This window comes from Lupinus angustifolius, chromosome LG05, assembly GCF_001865875.1.
Source record: "Lupinus angustifolius cultivar Tanjil chromosome LG05, LupAngTanjil_v1.0, whole genome shotgun sequence".
In the NCBI taxonomy this organism is placed as follows: domain Eukaryota; kingdom Viridiplantae; phylum Streptophyta; class Magnoliopsida; order Fabales; family Fabaceae; genus Lupinus; species Lupinus angustifolius.
In genome coordinates, this window is record NC_032013.1 from 8745293 (window position 1) to 8766956 (window position 21664).

Genomic DNA, 21664 nt, shown 5'->3' on the forward strand with positions numbered 1-21664 from the left:
GAATTAATTGCAACTTTGATGATAAAGTAAAAGTGAATGCATATAATTTGCTTGATTAAGTTATTCGTTTTATCTTAAATATTCTGGTGCAACTACTATAGGAAGATCATTTTTAGTAACGAACACAATCAAATAAACTTATGTAGTAAAATAGAAGATGAATTTCTTGTACATAACATGATGATTTATATTGAAATGTAAATATCTGAAAATTTTACTCTTAATTCAATCTTCGATGAATTGAAGTCTTTAACTAAGAGCAATACTTTAAATGAATGTATATTTTTATTTAATGTTTTTAATTATTATTTTTTGTACATTTTGAAACATCGAAAGAATTGCCTATTTTTCTTTATATTTTTGTTATTCAACTAATTTTAATTATAAATTACAATTGAATATTATTGCCCCTCCTAAACTAAAGTTTAAGATCCGCCACTGATATAACAACCACATCGGAGATTATAATTTACATTTTTATTTATTCTCATTCATTATTTATAATTTATTATTCTTTATAAATTAATAATATTAACTATTTTTTTCTATAATAGCAAACATTATTATTATTATTTGAGTGTCATCCAAAATACTCTTTTATAGTTTACAATAAACATAATCAAGATTAAGTGGTAATAAGTTAAATTGAGCTATCCCATTAACTTAGAAGGTTCCAAATGAAATATGGTCTACTGATAGAAATGTACTTCATTATTTCCACACCATGTCATTCAAATCTCAATGTACTTAAAATCTTCCTCACCAAAAACAAAAAAAAAAACACTTGAAATCTCAAACTTCAAAACCCATTGATTTCATCAAAATCTCAAACCTCACACAAATCTTTACAAGAAGCTAAGGTTCAATATATCATAAACCTATACACAATACAGAATCATCATATTTTCTCTTCTTTTCAAGGAAAATGCACTGATCTTTATCTCCTCATAAAGCACATAGCAGAAGGGCATTCATATGAGGCATATATATTTCCATCAACCAATCTTACATACAGCAATCACAAACATGTACAAGTATGGTATAATGTAGAATTGTCCAGCACTTTTGTGTCACTGTGAAATCTCCAAATGGATGAAAGTTAAGACAACTGCAGCATCACAATGCATATAGCTGAAATATAGAGTACTCTTAATGAGTAGAATGTGCTTTTCTTCTAGCAAAGAACATCAAAATCCGCGGAAAAAATGACTTTTTCTTCTTCTTTACAATTCTTGTATCTAGGGATGATTCAGTTGCATTACTGTTTGCATGAACATAAGACTTTGGACTAGACAAGTATTGTACAGGAATAGATGCATTATGATATTGGTCCAAGTTCTTTGCTTCTTTACTCCCATCATGCAAACTAGCCTTCGGGTTTTTATTCTGGTTTACAATTCCTTGGCCTAATTCATCAACTTTTCTTCTTTTCTCATGTTCCGATCTCCACTTTCTTAATTCTTGTTCTACTCCTAATTTTCCTTCCCTTGCCTTCTCTGCTTTATCCATTGCAGCCTTCAAAGACTCCCTTCTTTCAGCCATTTCTCTAATCACGTCATTCAACTTTTTCAAAGTTTTCAACTCAGACTCCTTAGCTATCTCAATCTCGGAATTCGCAGCTGCAACTTTCATATTAGCTTCCTCTTCTGCCTCATGTACTTGTTTGCTAAGCTGATAGTACTCCTCCAAAGAAAGTGTCACGCCACTCGATGCATCAAATCCATTCTTGCTTCTAGCAGATTCACTCTCTTGCAGTGCTTTAATTGCTGCCATGGCCAACCTTTCAGAAGCTCTTGCAGCTTCTATCTCCTTTTGAGCTGCGAGTAATCTACTTTGCATCGTACTTGCTCCAGCCTTGGCTTGATCAGCCTCCTCCTTTACTTTCCGCAGCTCTTCGCGAGCCACTTGAGCAAGCAAGTTGGCATGATTAGCCTCTTCGGCTGCTTGCTGCAGTTTCCTGGGAAGATTCACTATTCTCTCCCGGCTTTGTTTTTCGTTCATTTGGACCAATGCTATTTCTGATCTAATCTTCTCCAGTTCAGCATCAAGAGATGAAACTGTTATCGATGCCATTCCCTCTCTTTGCCTAATGGAGGCAAGAGATGATTTCTCTTGTTCAAGATCTTCTTTTAATGATGTTGCAGCCACCTTTAAGTGGTTAACCTCAGAAGTTGCTTTCTCTATGTTATGCCTTACTTCCTCAAGTTCCTTTTTGGCTGATGCAACTGCTACTTGTATCTCATTGTGTGTAATCTTCTCTGGCTCCCTGTCAACTTCGGAATTTGATTCTATATAAGCTTTTAATTCAACTTTCAAATCAAGTAGCAATATAGAGGCTTTGTCCAGTTTAGATTTGAGATCCTTAGAAGCTTCAATTTTCTGGTTGAGTCTCTTAACTTCTTCTTCTGCCTGTTTAAGTTCCTTCTCCCAATTAAGAAAATCTTGATCTCTTGCCATGACTGTTCCTATTCTTTGTTCCTCGGCTTCCATATGTGCAGCATGTGCAGATTCCAATGACTCCTTTCCGGAAATCAGTTCAATAGTCAGATCTTCTACTGTCTTCTCTACTTGCTTTGATGCAGCAACTACTTCTCCAGCTTTCGCCATAGCTTCATCTTTTTCGACAACTAAGGAAGCATATTCCTTGCGCAACGCATCAAGCTCCTCTCGCACAGATGTTAACTCCGTAATCGCTGCTGTATACCTTGCTTTCGCAACCTCGAGTTGCGCCTTGGCTGCAATGCTAGAATCTTCGGCAATACCTTGCTCCATTTCTTCCACTCTAAGCTTTGCAAGTTCCGAATCTTGTCTTGCCTGATGCTCTTCTGTTTGTGCCCTCTCGAGGTTGAGTTTTAGTTCTTCTATTAGTCTCTTGGTGCTGTCCAGTTCCTGCAGTACTTGGACTTTTGCTTGTTCAGCAGCCTCCGATCTTTTTCTGTACACTGGAATCTCCTCCTGCACTTTTTCAAGTTCTTGTTCTACAATCTTGCGTTTCTGTACATCAAGAGGGAAAAAACTAACGTTAATTGCGGTTGGAGAGGACAATGCTAGTATCGATAGTGATGAGTACAGATAATTTATCTTCTTTCCTTAAAGATAAATTTGGTTTCTGACAAAATAAAATGATATCAGATACATGTAGCCGACCTCAATCGGAGGGAAAACACATGGTTGGAAGCAAGCATGGAAGACATACCATTGCATTGCAAAGATAATTCTTTTACATAAGGAAGGACATAAATTTGGCAACAAGGCCTATGATTAAATCCTCCCTTATTTCTTTCCAAATCCAAAATCAATTCATAAATAAGGAAAACATAAAATGCAAATTATATATGAAGTTTATGAGTGCTACAATTGCATTAAAGTTTAAACACAAATATTTAACTTCCAGTATCAAAAAATTAGTATCAGCAGAGTATCGCCACCGAGAAGAATATCCTCCATAACATTCGCTAAGAGTATAAGTAACTCTGACCTGCCCTTATACTAGGTGATACACACAGAGACACTGATGTCCACAATAATTGAGTCTATATCATAATATTTTCATAAGAATGGGATATAAATGTAATGTGCTACTTGCCAATAAAACTTGATACTTGAGGGGCAAATATTTGTTAAAAACAGAAGGACAAGTAGTTGGAAATGATTAAAGCATTAAATGCCTTTGTTTTTTGTATAGTTAAAAGCTTTAACTCATGTTCATGAATTAGTAGATTCATGTACATAAAGAATGTCATTAGTGTATCTAAGAATTAGTAAGAAATGTATATAAATACTATACTATGCTGAGTGCAAGACTCAAACAAATCAGAAATTTTCTCTAAATTTTCATAAGCAAGCAAATGGCAAGATAGTAAATGTATAATATACAACATTTTAAAGGTAACTTTGTTGATATGATAAGGTATCACATAAGATATGATTTTATTTTCCTAATAAATTTGTGACTTGATGCAAGCTGATTATGAGAGACTCTTGCAGATAATTCATGTTACCATGGACATGTAAACAGCCACCAAAGCAACCTTTCAAAATTGGTTATTGTTTATTAACAATCATAAATGTAGCTAATAATGAAAAGAACACTGAAGGCTATTATTCTAATGTTTTTCTCCCCTGTGATAGAAGTTTCTTCATGTCTATCTTCTAATATTTAGTTCTTCTTTCTAATAGAGTAAGGATAATTTTAGAAATTAATGGCTAGATACACATTATCAAACTGCGAACTGCATCACCTGATGTGGCCATAATAGTGCGGTGACCTCCGCAACCTACATTCGCTAATTGTGATCACATCGGGATACAAGTGCATTTGGGTCATATTGGACCACATCAAAATTAAACACTTTAATCACAACATTTCATGCCACCATATTCGCAATGACCGCAATCGCAACCATAATTTAAAACACTGGCATGTGGAAATAAGTGCAAGACAGATATACCTCCACACTTTGCATTCTATGAGCCTTCCAATCCACAATTCCTCCAAACTTGGAAACAGCTTCCTTGACAGATTCAAATGGAGCTGTTGTATCAATAAGGGCTTTTCTTGCAGCTATTTGTTTGGCTAATGTAGCTGAGTCAACTACTCCAACTGCAACATTAGTAACCTTGGTTTGAGGTGAATCTACCTCATTCTTCAACTCTTCTGTTTCCCGAGACAAAGTCAAGAGTTTCATTTGATTATCAACATCACTTTCAACACTGACATTAGAACCATCACCATGCTGCTCCTTAAACATATCTCCTAAAGTTCCAGGTTCAGAATTTGCAGCCACACTTCCCTTTAGGCTTTCTTCTGTTACAAGAACCATAAGATTCGGGGTTGAACTTGAAGCTGAACTATCTATGAGAACATCAGTAACCATAGTTTCAGGTGGTTCTATCTTTAGTTCTTCGACCTCATTATTCAACCCTTTTGTTTCAGAAGAGGAAGCTGAGAGTTTTATCAGATTATCAAGATCACTGCTAAAAGTGACAGCAGAACCATCAACCCTTTGCACCTTAAAGATATCTTCTAAAATTCCAGGTTCAGAATCTGCAGCCACAGAACCTAGGTAGCTTTCTTCGGCTACACGAACCGCCGTAGCATCTGAGGCTGAAATTGAATTATCTATGGGAAGATATTCACCTTGTCCTAATGTTTGACCTTCATCAGCATTTGGTGACATTGCTAATTCAGATAACTCAATCACTGGCAAATGAATCTCGGGCTCCGATATACTATTACTAAGTGAATTCATGGCGGCTTCAATGGAAGACTGATTATCAAGTGAATTTATCACTTCAACATCTTCTTTACTAGGGGTTTCTGCCAACGAAATCAGTTCGGCTTCAGCACTTGTCGAAGAGGATTTTGAGGGTGCATTGTCTTCAACATCCTCCATTTGCATGAAGCAGTTGGAAGTGCTAGAGATATCTGGAAGCAAAAACAAGAGAAATGCTGAGAAATGACCATGTAGTAGTTTCAAATCTAATAAGGGTGTCTACTCCTAGAACAAGTCATAAAAATGATAATTGATTTCTATATATATCATTTAATTCATTTTTCTTCTAGCACTGATCATATGAATATCTTATTGGGAGGGTAAATGAAATTAGACTAAGGTTTATGCAAATTGCCTAAAACACTGAAATGATGCTTTCTTACATTTTCACATTGTTCACAAGATATATTGAGACTTCTTTATGGAGAATTCTACGTTCCCATAAAATTAAGCCAAAAAGTGGGGAAAAAAAACAGTATCTTATATGAAACAGAACATAGCATTTTCTACTTTCCCAAACAAGAGTGCTTATATTTCAAGTTCCAAGCATAAAGTTAAATGTACTTCTAAAGTTACTTAAGTACCCATAGTGCATGAAAATCAAGTGAAAAAAATACAGAACCTTATGATACATGGAATGCTAATAGCTATTCCTTCTGCTTACACATTCATGCATGGAAATCAAATACAAAGACAAAGACAGGCAAAAACAACAGAGGAAGGTAGAACCTAGATACATGAAAAAAGTAATACTATTTTAGATAATAATTGCAACAAAAATAAATAACAAGTATATATGCTGACACAAAAAATCAATAACTCCTTTTTTTCTAAAAAAGTTCAGACCTATGCATTAAATCATCTATAGTAACTAACCTTTTAAAGGCAAAGATTTCAACTTTCAATTGTTAACCATACTGGGTAACTTGGACATATATTTTTCCCTTGAAGGGCACATGCATCAATGATCATAGGCTCATAACTTTGTCAATTTTTAACCTGGATGTTGAAAACTCTTCTAGTATATTATATCAAGGGAAAGAAAAAACTAAAACTTATGGTCAAATCCAAATATGGCTCTACAAATATCATACAAATCATATCCCTAAGCTTTGTTCCACTCCTATAAAGTCCATGCAATTATGCAACCATATGGTAAATAATTATATCCTGCTCTTAGATACTAATCCAAACTTTGTAAACCAGAAAACTTATGATTATATGATTATATCTATATCCATGTACTAACTAGACTATAATGATTTTTTGCAATAGGGTCTTCATGGATAGGGAGGAATTGAAAGTCAAAGAACAAAACATATTATGAACAAGAAAACATAACAAAAAGGAAGCAGAGAGAAGAACATACCAGGATTAAGCAGAAAACCAAACTGATGATTGAGAGTTAGCAGATATTAATGATCACTGAAAAGTTTGAGGAGGAAAAATAAGAGAAATTAAAATTAGCTTCTGCAAAAAATAAAGTCAAGGAGGAAAAAAGTTGCAGCTTAATTTAGAATAGAGAAAAACATGGGAAATGGTCAAGGTTGCACAGTTAGTGGAGCCTACCTTGTCACACAAATAATACATTGATCCATTTATATGCTCTCCTTTTCTTTATCTCTCAAATTTTTCAATAAGGTAGTTTCATTAAATCAAAAGATTATGTTAATCTCTTATTTAATGTGTGCTACTCCTATTAGTATTTAGTGCCGGTATTTGTGGTAGTGTGGCTTTTCATTTTCTTTGGTAAAACTTCACAAATCATTCATTAATTTTTTTTATACCTACACATCACCATTCCCTAATTTATATACATATATTATATTAATTATTTGTGTAACATGTATTAAAGAGGTAAGTATAATTTTTTAAACAAAAAAATAATTAATACAAGTGTAATTAAACTAAATTAAAAAAGGTGTCGATTTAACTTACTTAAATAAAAAATAATGAAAAGATATTTGTTATTACAATATTTAGACTTGGCATACAAAGTTTGTAGAAATTTTGTATGAGATCAATAAAATACATTCTTATCATTTCATCTCTATTGACTATTTTTATTAACAAATATATATGCTTGTAAAATAAATGCCAGTTCATTGATACCCAAAAACTCACTCAATCTTAATATACTTTATTTGATCCTCAACACTTAAAATAGTTTTTGCTAACTATATAAGACTAAAGTTAAGAAATGAATTAAATGAAATAAAAGTATAATAATGTCATTTTTTTATTATTTTAAGAATTATGGAGGATTGTTAAAGATAAAATAGATAACTTGAGATCAAATAAAAACTTTATATTTTATATAAAAACTAGTAATGTCGTAAAATATATGGGAATGGTGTATTTTTGTTGTTCTTGTCCTAATGAAAACTCTATACTATTGATGTTGTCATTTTTTGTGGCATATTAACCCAACTTTGTCCTAACCTTATGCTATTATAATTAGACACATAATTTTGGGTCTCTTTAGATATAGAGACAACTTTTAACCCTTCACAGCATGTCTTATGCTTGACCTGACCCAAATTCACCTCAAGCACACTAACTTAAAAACCCAAAACATAATAGGTAGGAAATTTAACTTATAGTCATTTTTACTTGATGCAAATTCAATGGAATTTTTTTGGAGTAGGTCATAACAAAAAAAATTCTAATTATTAATGATTGGTTAGTTCAAATGGTACATATCTATTCTTTAGATAAAAACTTTAATTTGAGTATAATGCATGGGGAAAACTTAGGTTGAGCGAGTAAATTTCACTACATTGGGTTTTTAAATAAAATAAATAACTTACTTACTTATGATAGCTATATATATTGTATGAAGAGATGTATGGAGTTTGAGTGAAAATTTCACATTTTGTTGACGTCTTAACCATGTTGTTAGAATGGAAACATAACATTAAGGTTGTTTGCCCAATTAGATTAGGTAATACTATTTTGTTAAAGATTAGGTGATACCATTTTGTTAGATGATTAGGTGATACTAATTTGTTAGAAGATGAGCCTCATGAGATAATTTTTTACTATTTTGTATTTTATGCCTTTTTGCGACAATTTTGGTTTTTTAGAAGTATCATGCATGGTTTAGGTTTTCTTAACATAGGTGTCATTTAAATTAAAAAGAAGTATAATATTTATATATTATTAATGTAAAGATTTATGTACAGTGAATACATCATTCATATTTATTTATATTACTTTTTTAATAGTCAATAATAATTAAATATAAATGATGGATAATACAATAATAGTGTATAAAACTCTTATACTATCAAAATATACATTTTTCATTCAAAAAAAGTAGTCAACATCCATTTCAACCCCTCTACATATTAATGTGCACTAATGGTGTTCTAATTTTTTTTATCAACTTGGTCTTTATACTGCTTCTCTGATGCCATCGTTAATCCCTCCACCCATTCCCCTCAATTAAACGTGTTAACATGTCATGTTAAGTGTAAAAGTAGCATTTTTGTTATTTTCTAAAGTTGATTTTTCGAAAATTACAAGTGAAGTAAAAAAAAACACTTGCTTTAGTTCTCAGTATTTTTGTATGTACCTCTAACATGATCCCACCATATATACAGTCACTCACTTAAATATGATGTTATAAAGCATTATTTTTAAATCTAGACTTTACTCAATTTCATCTCTAATAGACTCAATCCTAATATCTCATTTGTAAATCCTAAACCCTACAAACAATAGATGAATAGACATTTCACTCGCCCAACCCTTTTATCCTCTATGAGGGAGTTTCAATCATAGTCCCTGTAACACAACGGCTTCAAACCATACTTCACTCTTGCTTCCAAGGTTGTGTTTGCCTACAAATTCTTCAAGAAATTCACCCTCCTTTGCAGTCTGTTTTGGATACAAGAGTTAGATAAAATTTTGAAATTTAAGGAATTATGAGTTTAATTTGGAGTAGTATTACAAAATTTATTTCAGAAATTTGATAAATTCTGAGTTTAAACTATTGCACTGGCATTTCCTAATCTAGATCTCACATTTTAGGAGAAGTATTACAATGTTACTTGGAAGGAATTGTTACTACATTAGAACATAGATGATGCAAATATTCATTCGATCTATCTGAAAGAATCTGAAGTAATGAAGGAACAATAAGCGCCTGTAGCTCAGTGGATAGAGCGTCTGTTTCCTAAGCAGAAAGTCGTAGGTTCGACCCCTACCTGGCGCGTCATAAATTTATTTACATTTTTTATCCGAAGAGCATGAAGCTCGCTATTTGAGTTCTTATATCCTATTTGTTCCTCACTCATACCAAAGTAGGATTATATTAAAAATGTATAAAATAAACAAATCATTATTGTTTCCATTTTTTGAAGGAAAAAAATATATCAAATAAAATAAATATGTTTCCTAAATTTTCATTTATTAGAAACGGAAGCTGTTTTTAAGGAAATGTTTTAAATGTGTAAATTACCTTGCTCTCATGAAGATTTACTCATATTATCTAGTTATAGGAGAGTAAAGACACACTATTTATCTTAAGGTGTTGTCATTTGTAAACTCTTTAACTCATCATATCTAAACTTTTTAACCAAGTCATTGCATCTAAAAAGCTCCATCACTGGTCTACACTTCCTCCACAAATCACTTTGGTCTTCCATTTCTTCACAACCAAGTTTGTTGTAATAAGATGAACTTGTAACCTAACACACCCTTCTTCAGGAAACTTGCATGCCAGCTTGGCCACTATTACATTCATGCTTTCATATTATGCAAACTCAATATACTCAAAAAATAATATTATGCAAACTCTGGCATAGGTATCTCAAGACATGATCGGACATCACTCTCTTCCTCCTCATCTATCCATTCAGGAAACAAATCTGCCCAAGTGAAAATATGTGATACCCTTTTGAACCGTTCTGATTTCATTTGACTCTTCTACATCAAGGGAGAGAAAGAGAACAACAAAACTGAAATTGCTTTCTATGCAAACATTGCCTTAGACACATGATTTGCCCCCTAGTTTATGTTTTTTGACATAATTGGTTCTATGATTCCAAAAGGAAAAAGGTAAAAAAATAAATGTCTCAGATGCATTGTGCCAAGACTATATAATATAAAAACGTTACTTGCACCAGCCGGGAATCGAACCCGGGTCTGTACCGTGGCAGGGTACTATTCTACCACTAGACCACTGGTGCTTTGATGATGTAATTACTTTTAACAATTGATTATAATGTGAAAGGAACTGTAACATTAACTCAGGGCAAGAGATAGTTAAACATGAGATATTTCCATTCAGAAGTAGAGTTTGACTCATCATAATCTTAAAATCTAGGAGGATGGAATCTTAGTGGTCATGTACCCAACTTAAGATGGAATCCTAGTGCCTGCTATGATGATAAACTTGTGTGATTTCTTCAAACTAAGAATTATAGCATGGTGTAACTTCCCTCTAATTTTGAAATTAACCATATGCATCATACAGTTAAAAATCAGCTCTGAAATTTTCATTACCTCAAACTGAAAATAACTCTCTACAACGAGCCAAGTCTAGGTTCAGCAATCAACTGATTCCCTTAGAGATAATCTAGTTATTTAGGAGGTAGGGGTCTTTTACATTGCAGATTTATAACTACTCATGGACACCTTTTTCTGTTTTTTTCTTTCTCTGCCTTATCTTTTTACAAATGAACCAATTCTATGTAGCCTAACTCACCTAGTGAGGCATCAAATTCTAAGTGCCAACATATCAAACAGTGTGGTCATCGAGTTTAGCTACTCAACACTTGTAAAATTCCATGAAAGTGAAATAGCATGCACATAGACAACAGAGCTAATATACACCATATTCTTTTATATGCATGAAGTTTTTTCTACACCATCTTCCAACCTTGTTTACAGCATGTAACATGTGGTTGATAAGGCATACACAAATGGTACATCATTGATGTTAGATATATAGTCACATGATACATGATTCTTTTAGGTAGAAATACGGGTACATATTACGTGGTAAGTTATCCTTTCAAATACTGATATGCTAGCGGTATATTCAATATGGTTTGTATAGCTCTCTACATAGTCGTTTATAATGCTGTTTCTTATAAGTTTGAATCAACTTTTGTTTCACCATAGGAGAAATACTCAAGGATAAAATTCTTTCTTATTTGTTGTAACTTATTCATGTAAGTGAGTGTACAATAACATTTATTATTTTTTTCTTTTACTTAAACTATAGATAAAAATCGATTCATTCCTTAAAAGGGAACCAATTCGCAAAAGAACCACGAATTGGTACGAGAGAACCAATTTGGACATACCATTTTGTGGTGCGCTAACAAAATGAGAGAATTGTGTTTCAATAGTTAGACAAATGTACATTAATTATTAACTAAATATAAAATTGATGAAACTGATTTGCAAATTGCAAGAATCATTCTCCATATATACCAACATAACATACAAAAGGGGGTGCTAAAAAGTCATACAAAACATTAACATACTATAATGCTATAATTTCAAGCAGCGGTCCAAGACATTAGGACTTGGACTTAAAAATCATGTATGATGGTTCATGTTCTAACTGTTGTATCACATCTTAAAGATCAGTAGTCATACTATGCACCTAAAAAACTTCTGGTATTAATCAAATCAAAGGAAGAACTCAAGTTAAAATCGAAAAATATAATATGTGTATATTACTAAAGCTTTAAATCCTATAATGGAGTCTAAACAGATTATGTGCAGCAGAAAATTGAACATGGCGATATAATCCTAAGAGCGGCAGAAAATGCACCCATCCACACCAGATCATGATATCTGAGTAATAAAATCCACAAGGTTCCATCAAATATTTATAACAGAAGGGTTACTTTCCAGCTATGAAGCATGGATACTGATACGTGTGTCGGATATGATACGTATCCGATACGCCTACACGCATTTTTTTTTCCAAAATACAGGATACGATATGTTCAGGGATACACATATAAAATAATAAAAATATATAAAATATGATAAAATTATAAGTGTAAATTAAAATATCCAAAGTAAAAAATATAATGGAAATTTAAAATCAGTGCCTCAATAACAAATCTATCTTATCATATTTTAATGAAAACGAATCTATCCTAAAATCATTGCTCTCCATAACAAATATATCTTATCCTACTTTAATGAAAACGAATTTATTTTATCATGTTTTATTGGAAACAAATCTATCTTATCATATTTTATTGGAAATGAATCTATCATGTTTTATTGGAAACGAATCTATATATCTTATACTTTACTGAAAATGAATCCATATATCCTATATTTTATTGAAAACGAACTGAATACGTGCTTAATATTTATTTATTTTATTTTATTTTTTTAATTTTTGGATACTTTATGGATATGTATCCTTCGCGAATCCTTGTTGGATACGTGTCAGACACTGACATACGAAGGTGTTTGACGAATCTGTGCTTCACAGCTTCCATTAATTCCAGGAATTGAAATCCTCCTCCAACCAATATTCACCAAGTACAAGGCCAAGAAAGTGTTATATCAGAAACAAATCCTAATAATATCAGATTCAGTTTTCCCCCTCCAATGAAATATAGAAAAATCTGCCGGAATTCTCGCTATCAACCCGGGAGAGGAAACACTGATATAAAAGGGAGAGAAAAACACCAGAAAGAGTGCTCTATAATTAAACCTGCTCAGATGAGTTTGTAGGTGGGAACATTCCATTCACAATAGCATGAAGAGAAGTATATGATTTTGTGTCAAGACAACGGTTTACAACAATCTCTCCCTGAAAATTTAGACACAATGATGTAAGTTTGGCAACCTTAAACATTTCAGGAACATTTAAAATTTAAGCATTTTAAAATGATGTGGAAGATTTATTACCCTGGGATTAATAATGAAGATTTTTCCTTTAGGAATTCCAACTTTAAGGTAACTGATTTCATCTGTATCCCTATTTCCAAAACCAGCATATAATGGATTGCAGTCAGGAGGAAAAAGTGCCCTGATGTCCTGGATAGAAAAAAAAACTGTCCAATACACGAGACTCCAACTTAGTGGGTCTAGGGAACTTATCTTAAATAACACAATGACCTATCTGAAAATATTAAAATTATGTCAAGTTTAATATATGACCATGGGAACCTTACCTCTAAACATCCAATTCTGAATTCATGAGGAGCCCTTCGGATAACTAGAAATAAAGAAATGTGTCATTGTAGGAATATTGTAAAGACATAATCAGGGCATTCCAGATGCAAAGCCTTGATTAATCTCATACATTTATACATTATATATGCAATGAATCATATCAGAAATATCTGGAAAAAAAGTATACTGTGCAAATTATGGCCGAAATGTAAAGTATGTTCCTATGTAAACAACAATGGCTTCATTATAAGTCAAATTATGAAAGCTTGTTCCATAAGCTTATCCTATCCAATAATTATATTTTCCCAAGACATTTATGATTTATGAACCATTTTACAAAGGTGGCTTGCACTGCAAGTATCTTCAAACGAAACATAATGTGTATCGAGATAGACTTGAAGTTTCAAAATCATAGAAAGCAGAGAATGACGCTACTCCAGGTTTCAAAATCTTCGGTTTTCCCAAGACTTGAACATTTAAGTATTTAACATTTCAATTCTAATCATATCTACTTTTTTTAAAGATTGGTAGTTAGCCTTCCTTAGGTTATAGTACAAAATTATCATTCTTCTTAGGCAAAAAAATGGCACTACTCCATACTCCTGATTTTTTTAAAAGCTTTAATCTTTGTTAAAATGGTAAGAGTCATGCATGAATAAGAAAGAAAAGATGAACAAGAAAGAATGAAGAAAAATAGAAAGAATAGAAAATCAAAGCCTCCATTGAAATGTAATCTTTCACATTATTATCATTGAATTGAATGAATAAGAAGTGAGTCAATATGTCTTATTTATACAAGAGAAAAGAAGAAAAGAAAGCTTGTAAAGCAAGTAACTAACACACATTTAACTAGTTAATTCCTAACTTCCTAACTAACTATCATCTTCCAAAAATATCCTCTAATATATCTTTAATAATCTTCTTTAGACAAACTAGAACTTTCATCTATAAATTTATTTTCCTTTCAAGTTATCCCTGTCCCTTGAAAAAGCCAAGCATGGTAAGACGCAAATTGAGCATTATAATGCAAGTGAGGAGGGAGAGTTATAATGTACATTAAGAAGGAGAACTTAAAAACCCGAAGAGAAAGATAAGCCAAGTTACCTTCTCGATATAGAGAAGGAAAAAGTCCGTCCGGGGAAATAACAACAGGACCATCTGGCAAGACTTTCCCATCCTGCATTATGACAAAACAAAAAGGATAGTGTAAACTGCTTTCTTTTGTTGTCTTTTGGGGTCCATTCTTGAGATTTAGAATTGATTACAAAGTTATGCATTACCTGATTAAGGTTGAATAGGAATTGTCTGGTGTGATAGGCCTGAGAAATTGCACAAGCACTGAGAAAAAGTAGCTTATAGCCATTTTCCTGTGAAGTGTGAAATAGACAATGGGAACAATATCACATTAAAAAGGGAAAGAAGGAAAAAGGTCATAAGATTAATCAATTATTAGAATGGTTGAACATGTGAAATAGAACCATTAACTTTGTGGCCTTTATTTGTTTTGAGCCTATCTATTCAAAGTTCAAACATTACCAATGTGCTGTCATGTATGAATAGTGTGTTTAGATTAAACTACAGAACAAAATATTTGGACACTAGTGATCTTGCAACGGTAAGGTTATTTTTTATTGACCACTAGGTCACGAGTTTAAATCCTGGGAACGAGATATTTGTTTGTGGAGTAAGACTGTGTACCCCTATCCAGATCCCACTAAGTAGGAGCCTCTTGGATTGAGCCGCCTGCAATATCTAAAACATGGACAGGATAAGCAAACCTGGATAGCTGAGAATAAATGTGCAACACCTGTCTGTGACCAATCAATTCCAACCAAATGCATGAACTGACCTAGAACATCTGACCTGTAAGACATGAAATGAGAGAAAGAAATTAACATTGTCACACCACAAAGTCTAATTAAACTCTAATGCCAAAAACAAAAGAGAAGCTGAAGATATGGACATAAAGTTGCAAATGCATATATATGGATACTGAAAATGCTTTTAGGATAGAAAGAAGAAAATTAAATCAACTTCTAATCGATTAATTTGAGTTACATAAGCCAAAAGAAATTTTCATTTTTCAAAGTAATCGATTAACACCTATTTTAATCAATTACCTGGACTCAATTTTTTTAAAATCTGAAAATTATCTTTTGATTAATCGATTAACGCCTAAACTCAATCGATTACCTGGGCTCCAAAATTTCAAATTTTAAAAATCATTACATTGGTTAATCGATTAAGCTACTACATATAATCGATTAACAGCGGTGTTATATCAGATTAAAGTGACATTTCTGGGTCATTTCTCACTTAAAATCCTAATCCTCTTTGCTTCCCCCCTTCTGATTATTTTCAAAATTGAGTGTTCCTCAAGACTTCATTAGCAAATTCAGTTCCTACCTAAGATTTCCATATCTCTAAAACCTTAAATTTCTATCAAATCTGTACTGCACCGTTTTTTTCCCTCTTTAGAAACCCTAACCTCAAATTCGAAAAATCGATTATCAAATCGATTAAATCACTATTATACCTGAAAGATGAGTGAACCAAGAAGCACGAGAGTGAAGCACACTGCAAAACGTGATAGACACGGAGAAAACGGCTCCTCTTCGGCTCAAGGAGGTCAAAAGAATCGCTGAGACCCTTACTACTCTCCCATTCTTCAAGAGACTAGATTGGCCAAGTTTCAAGGCCGTAAGCAAACCTACATTTGATATGTAGATGTGGAATGGCTTGATGCTCAAGGCTTTCAATTCCCACATGGGTTGGAGACCCAAGGAGTTAACAAGTTTGTGGAATTGAAAGGTAAGATGTATCATTCGCTTATTAGAGAATTCTATAGCAATTTTAGGTTCAAGGATGAGGTGTATTCAACTATGGTAATGGGGAAGATGATTGTTATGGATGACGAGTCATTTTTGGATGTGGGAGGTCTTGAATGTGATGGACCTTTGCTAGGTGATTGCAACAATGAGTCATGGGACTCATTCGATGCTATTGAGATGTACAAATCCTGCTTGAGAGGACCGTACTTATTTGTGCAAGGGGAATTGACCAAGGCTGGGTCATTGTCTGTGGAAAATCGACTCTTACACTACTTGATTGCATACATATTAGTTCAAAGAAATACAAACCATGCTCAACCCACCATCAATAATCTGAAACTGATGTTCACCATTTGGGAAGGCATTTCAGTTAATTGGCCTTCGGAGATTCTGAAATTTATGCATGGCATAACTTCATCTTCATCAAGATTGCTCGCCTACAGGATATTCATCTTTCGTATCATCGATTATTACGAGATTGAAACCACTCACGTGGACACTATTATGACTAACTTCCGAGAGTATCTTGTTGGTGATAACCTGATTCACAAGATGGGCATATATAAATTCGGTAATGAATGGAAGTATCAAGAAGACCATACCTCCAGAGTGAATGAGGATCTACCACCTGAAGATCATGCTGCAAATCCCAGTGAGTCAATTCCTGAGCAACCACCTTCTGAGGCATCTACTGAGCCTCGAGAACTATCGTTTGGGATTGCTCATTTGGATGCGATGGAACAGCGCCTCAATGCGCGTATAGATGGACATTTTTAGAGTATGAGGGATTCCATGGCTGCTGAATTTCAGTTGCAGCAGTAGAGGCTTTTCGAGGACCTAGAACGTATCATTTCCGTCGTGCGTGCAACCTGTGGCTCATCCATCACCACCTACATAAGATTAGCCTAGATAGGAACGTCTAGTGTGTGTCTAGGGTGTGTGGTTATTATGTTTTGTTGATTGTATTTTGGTGTTGCTTATGTTATGGTGTATTTTGGTGTACTTTCTATTTCGAACAATATGTACTCGTTTGTTGCATATACCTTTATATGTTGTAAAACTTTGATGTTATTAATTTGGATTGTGTTTGCAAATTGTTGCGTTATCCTTTGATGTTATCTAATGTGTGCATCTTACGCTGAATGACTGATATATTCTGAATATTGTTACATCATTATCCTTGATCATTCTATGGTTTTCATGTTAAAATATTCACATATAGATAATTCTTGCAACCAACTCTGCCATAATCTGTATTTATTACAAAATAATCGATTAACTCCATACTATAATCGATTAAACCTAAACTATGTGCACTTGTTCAAGTTTTTTTAAGTTGTTTAATCGATTATCCCAGATTAATTAATCAATTAAGACCAGTAAACTGTATATCTTACCTTACTTTTGGCTTTTTAATATCATAATCTACCATAGCTTTTTGATCATGCCAAAAGGGGGAGAAAGGTGTTGTTTTGAGTTGTTTTGCAGATTGAAATGAGCTTCCGCAAAGTAATCATGTTGCTACCCTAGCATTACCTCTTACATAATTTGAGGGGGAGAATAAAGTAAGGGGGATCAGCGCATTCTGATTCAACCCAATGCAAACATATTCAGTCTAACTTCAAGTCATCAAACAAGGAATTGTTTCAGTGTTTGTCATCATCAAAAAGGGGGAAATCGAAATGGCAAAGAGTTAAAGGATGTCATTATAGCCGACCTACGAAGTTTTGATGAAGACAAGGTCTTACATGGAAGCTTGAAGACTTGGACATCTCAACAAACAACATACCAAAGACTCAAGGTCATTGTCATAGAATCTAGGATTGTTTTTTACATTCTAGAGTCCTAAGATGATTGTCTAGTATTGAGTCTTAGGGTAGGTAAATCCAAGATGTAAGTGTCTCACAAAGTGTCTAAAATAAAAATCACATAAAATGAGGCATGACATCAACCTATAAATATATGATAATCAACACTCATGAATTTGCATTAAGCATACATGATTTTATGCATAAAGGTTTAATCATTTCTAAAATCATGATTGCATGATCATTCATCATATAGGGTGTTTACCATTTAAAATTGAAAAAATCATTTTTAACGTTTTTAATCGATTAACCTAGTTTGTAATCGATTAAGTCCTGGTGAAATCCTTAATCGATTAAGGAAAGTCATAATCGATTAAATGGGGTTACAGTAGCTAACCTCCCAGGATTTCTATTTATTAATAGATTAAGTAATATTTTAATCGATTAAGCCATAACTAGAAATCTGTTTTCAAAAACCCGTTAATCGATTAACATGGAGATTTAATCGATTAATATATGTTGTGTCAGTTATGAGCTAATTCTGTTATTTTACAATAGAATTGAAATCAGTTTTAAAGCAATGCTTTTCACACTTTCAAATAATTATCATTGAGAATCATTGTGAGATTGAAAATTACTGAGAGTAAAGAAAAACAAAGATTCATTATGCTAAACTTTTCAAAGCTAATGTGTTAATTCTTTGAAGTTTTTCTTGCAAATCTTTTTAGAGAAAAGAAAGGGAGTTCTTTTCATTGTGCTTACACATTTCACTCATTTGAAAAATACCTTGCATGGTTTTCACATTGAGTTCTTAGGGCTGTTTGTGAGATAATTCTGTAAAGGGTTGTAGAAGAGTCAATTTAATTGTTGTTATCCGCACAATCTTGTGTGAAAAGTAACTCGGTGAATTTCAGTAAAGTTGAGGATAATTCTCGTGGTGTGTGGTATCATCACAAGTTGAGAATTAGAGATCTTCACAAGACAGGGATTCTTGATTCGAGCAAAGAGTGTCGGTTGGGGGCAGATTGCGCGAATGATGTGGTATCCAAGTAGGCATAGATAGAGGTCAAACCGCGCTTGGTGGATCAAGGGTTTCAAGAAGGAAGTTTCTGTCTAGGGATATTGGAAGTGTGTTTATAACAGAATTACATTTCTAATAGTGAATAAAAATCTCCCAGATCATCTAGGAGGACTGGATGTAGTTTACAAGTGGACCTGCAAACCAAGATAAAATCCTCGAGCACAATCTTTTTTTCCCCTATCTCTTTAAGATTCAGTCTTTACTGCTTTCTGTGTTGAAATTGCATTATGTGATTAAGTGTTAATTATTGTTAATCTGTTGATAATCACGAATCAATATTGAGTTAGTAAAGATCTAGATTCATCACTATTTTTGCAAAGCAAGAAAACTATTTTTTGTTTAAAGAATAACAACAAGTATAATCGATTAACGTTCTGATTGTAATCGTTTAACATTCTGTCGTTAATCGATTAACCATGTTGATAATCGATTAACTGAAGTAGCTTCATATTCTGCGCAAATATCGGAAAAGCGGGATTAGTGATCCGCAACACCTATTCACCTACCCCTCTAGGTGTAATCTTACCTCACTGGTACCCAACAATAGGTGTGTTCTGTCCATTGATACCTAACATCGAACATAGGAATAAGCTATGTAATGGATATAGCCATGATCTATAAAGTGCAATAGACAAAATAGAATTAAGTTATGCCATGAAAAGCCAATTCTCCCATATCATCAAGCATATATTTAGCCATACACTCGATTGGAACTATACAATTCCAAAATCAAATAAAAATCCTCAAATTCATACAAAACACCTGAAACAAAAATACTCAATTTGAGAAATTGTATACAAAAACACAAACTTTAATTTTAAAAAACTCTAAACTATCCATGTGATATAAAAACAAGACACACTATCATAAATCCTTGATGAAAGCTTTGAGGTTCCAGAATGAAGACCAAGAAATCTAACAAAAGTTTAAACAATCTTAAACTAAGAGCATATGCATTACCCAAAAAAAAACCCATGTTATTTGTTTTAGCTGAAATACAAGATAAGAGTGTCATTGAAAATCAAGGATCAAGTTCCCCTTGTTTAAATTAAAAGAATTATGGAGAACATGCAAGAACATATAAACCTATTATCATGAATCCTGTGGAATTTAACCTTTATCCGAGGACCATTTGAACAAATTCGAATGAGACTTTTTTATCTGCATGATATCATCGAGAACAACTCCTAAAGATAGAGGATAAAATGCATACACATGTTTTCCTAATCTATTGCAAACCTTTTAGGTATCACCATCAACAATGTTTTTATTAGTACAAGATAAGATTTCATGTTACAACTTCAAAAATGAGATCATTAAATCTCAAAACATGTAATAACTTCATTCCTTTTTTTATTGTCATAGCCTCTACCACTTCGGCTGGATAAACAACATTTCAAACATAGGAAAAATGTTATCAACAACAGAGAAACTGGAAAAAAATTGTTAGCAACAGAGAAGCTCGAAAAATGTTGTGAGCAACAGTGAAACTAATAATAAATAAAGTCATGAATGCGAACATAGGAATAAGCTACATAATGGATATAACCATAATCTATAAAGTGCAATAGCCAAAATAAAAATAAGTTATAACATGAAAATTCAATCCTCCCAGATCACCAAACTTATATATAGCCATACACTCTATAAGAACCATACAATTCCAAAATCAAATAAAACTCCATAATTTCATATAAAACACCCTAAACAAAAATACTCAATTTTTTGAATTTGTATATAAAAACACAAACTTTAATTAAAAAACATTATAAACTATCTATGTGCTAAAAAAAAAAGAAACACTATCGTAAATCCTTGAGGTTCGAGAATGAAAAACACGAAATATAACAAAAGTTTAAACAATCATAAACTAAGATCATGTCCATTAGCATAAAAAACCCATGTTATAAGTTTTAGCTAAAATACAAGATAAGAGTGTCATTGGAAATCAAGGATCAAGATCGTCATGTTTAGATTATAAGAATTGTGGAGAGCATGCAAGAACATACAAAACTATTATCATAATTCATGTTGAGTTTTACCTTTATTTGAGGACCATTTGAACAAATTGGAACTAGGATTTTTTATCTATTTGGTATCATCAAGAACAACTCCCACTAATAGAGGATAAACTGCATACACATGTTTTCTCAATCTATTACAAACATTTTCCTTCAACAATTTTTTTATTAGTACAAACATGTAGCAACTTTATTCATTCCTTGATTGGCATACCTCTACCACTTTACCTGGATAAATTACCTATTAAACAAAGGAAAAAATTTATCAACAATAGAGAAGTAGGAAAATTGATGTTAGCAACAATGAAGCAGCAAAAATGTTATCACGAACAGAAAAGCTACTAATAAAAGAAGACATGGATATAAAGTATGAACATATGAATAAGCTACATAATGGATATAGCCTTGATCTATAAAGTGCAATAGACAAAATAGAATTTAGTTATGACTGGAAAATCTAATACTCCAACATCACTAGGCATAT

General features: G+C 32.8%; 2 protein-coding genes and 2 non-coding genes across 7 annotated transcripts; 1 reads left to right on the forward strand and 3 right to left on the reverse strand.

Moving 5' to 3' along the window:
- LOC109347644 (protein WEAK CHLOROPLAST MOVEMENT UNDER BLUE LIGHT 1-like) lies at positions 694 to 6909 on the reverse strand. Of its 3 annotated transcripts, none has more exons than XM_019587593.1 (4): positions 6646 to 6909; positions 5170 to 5428; positions 4452 to 5139; positions 694 to 2994 (listed from the first exon to the last, which is right to left on the reverse strand). In XM_019587593.1, the coding sequence occupies exons 2-4, from the start codon at positions 5400 to 5402 to the stop codon at positions 1150 to 1152; spliced, it is 2766 nt and encodes a 921-aa protein (XP_019443138.1). In that variant the 5' UTR covers positions 5403 to 5428; positions 6646 to 6909; the 3' UTR covers positions 694 to 1149. The 3 variants fall into 3 exon arrangements, with proteins under 3 accessions (XP_019443138.1, XP_019443137.1, XP_019443136.1); XM_019587592.1 differs by having other exon boundaries at positions 694 to 1091; positions 1125 to 2994; positions 4452 to 5428; XM_019587591.1 differs by having other exon boundaries at positions 4452 to 5428.
- TRNAR-CCU lies at positions 9423 to 9495 on the forward strand. Its single transcript has one exon. It is a non-coding gene; the product is annotated as a tRNA-Arg (tRNA).
- On the reverse strand, positions 10401 to 10471 carry TRNAG-GCC. Its single transcript has one exon. It is a non-coding gene; the product is annotated as a tRNA-Gly (tRNA).
- On the reverse strand, positions 11719 to 15444 carry LOC109347158 (phosphatidate phosphatase PAH2-like). 2 transcript variants are annotated; one of them, XM_019586880.1, is made up of 8 exons: positions 15218 to 15444; positions 14720 to 14806; positions 14544 to 14616; positions 13439 to 13482; positions 13173 to 13301; positions 12976 to 13074; positions 12758 to 12786; positions 11719 to 12152 (listed from the first exon to the last, which is right to left on the reverse strand). In XM_019586880.1, the coding sequence occupies exons 1-8, from the start codon at positions 15335 to 15337 to the stop codon at positions 12128 to 12130; spliced, it is 606 nt and encodes a 201-aa protein (XP_019442425.1). In that variant the 5' UTR covers positions 15338 to 15444; the 3' UTR covers positions 11719 to 12127. The 2 variants fall into 2 exon arrangements, with proteins under 2 accessions (XP_019442425.1, XP_019442426.1); XM_019586881.1 differs by having other exon boundaries at positions 12758 to 12780; positions 15218 to 15441.

Excerpts from the sequence above, each read along its gene's own strand:
- LOC109347158 (XM_019586880.1), bottom strand. The coding sequence starts at position 15,337 with ATGTTAATTTCTTTCTCTCATTTCATGTCTTACAGGTCAGATGTTCTA. Across the intron at positions 14,807-15,217 it reads ATTTATTCTCAGCTATCCAG|GAAAATGGCTATAAGCTACT; the intron begins GTTTGCTTATCC and ends CACACTTCACAG. Across the intron at positions 12,153-12,757 it reads GATTTCAATTCCTGGAATTA|CTGGAAAGTAACCCTTCTGT; the intron begins ATGGAAGCTGTG and ends CATGCTTCATAG.
- LOC109347644 (XM_019587592.1), bottom strand. The coding sequence starts at position 5,402 with ATGCAAATGGAGGATGTTGAAGACAATGCACCCTCAAAATCCTCTTCG. Across the intron at positions 2,995-4,451 it reads ATAGAATGCAAAGTGTGGAG|AAACGCAAGATTGTAGAACA; the intron begins GTATATCTGTCT and ends CTTGATGTACAG.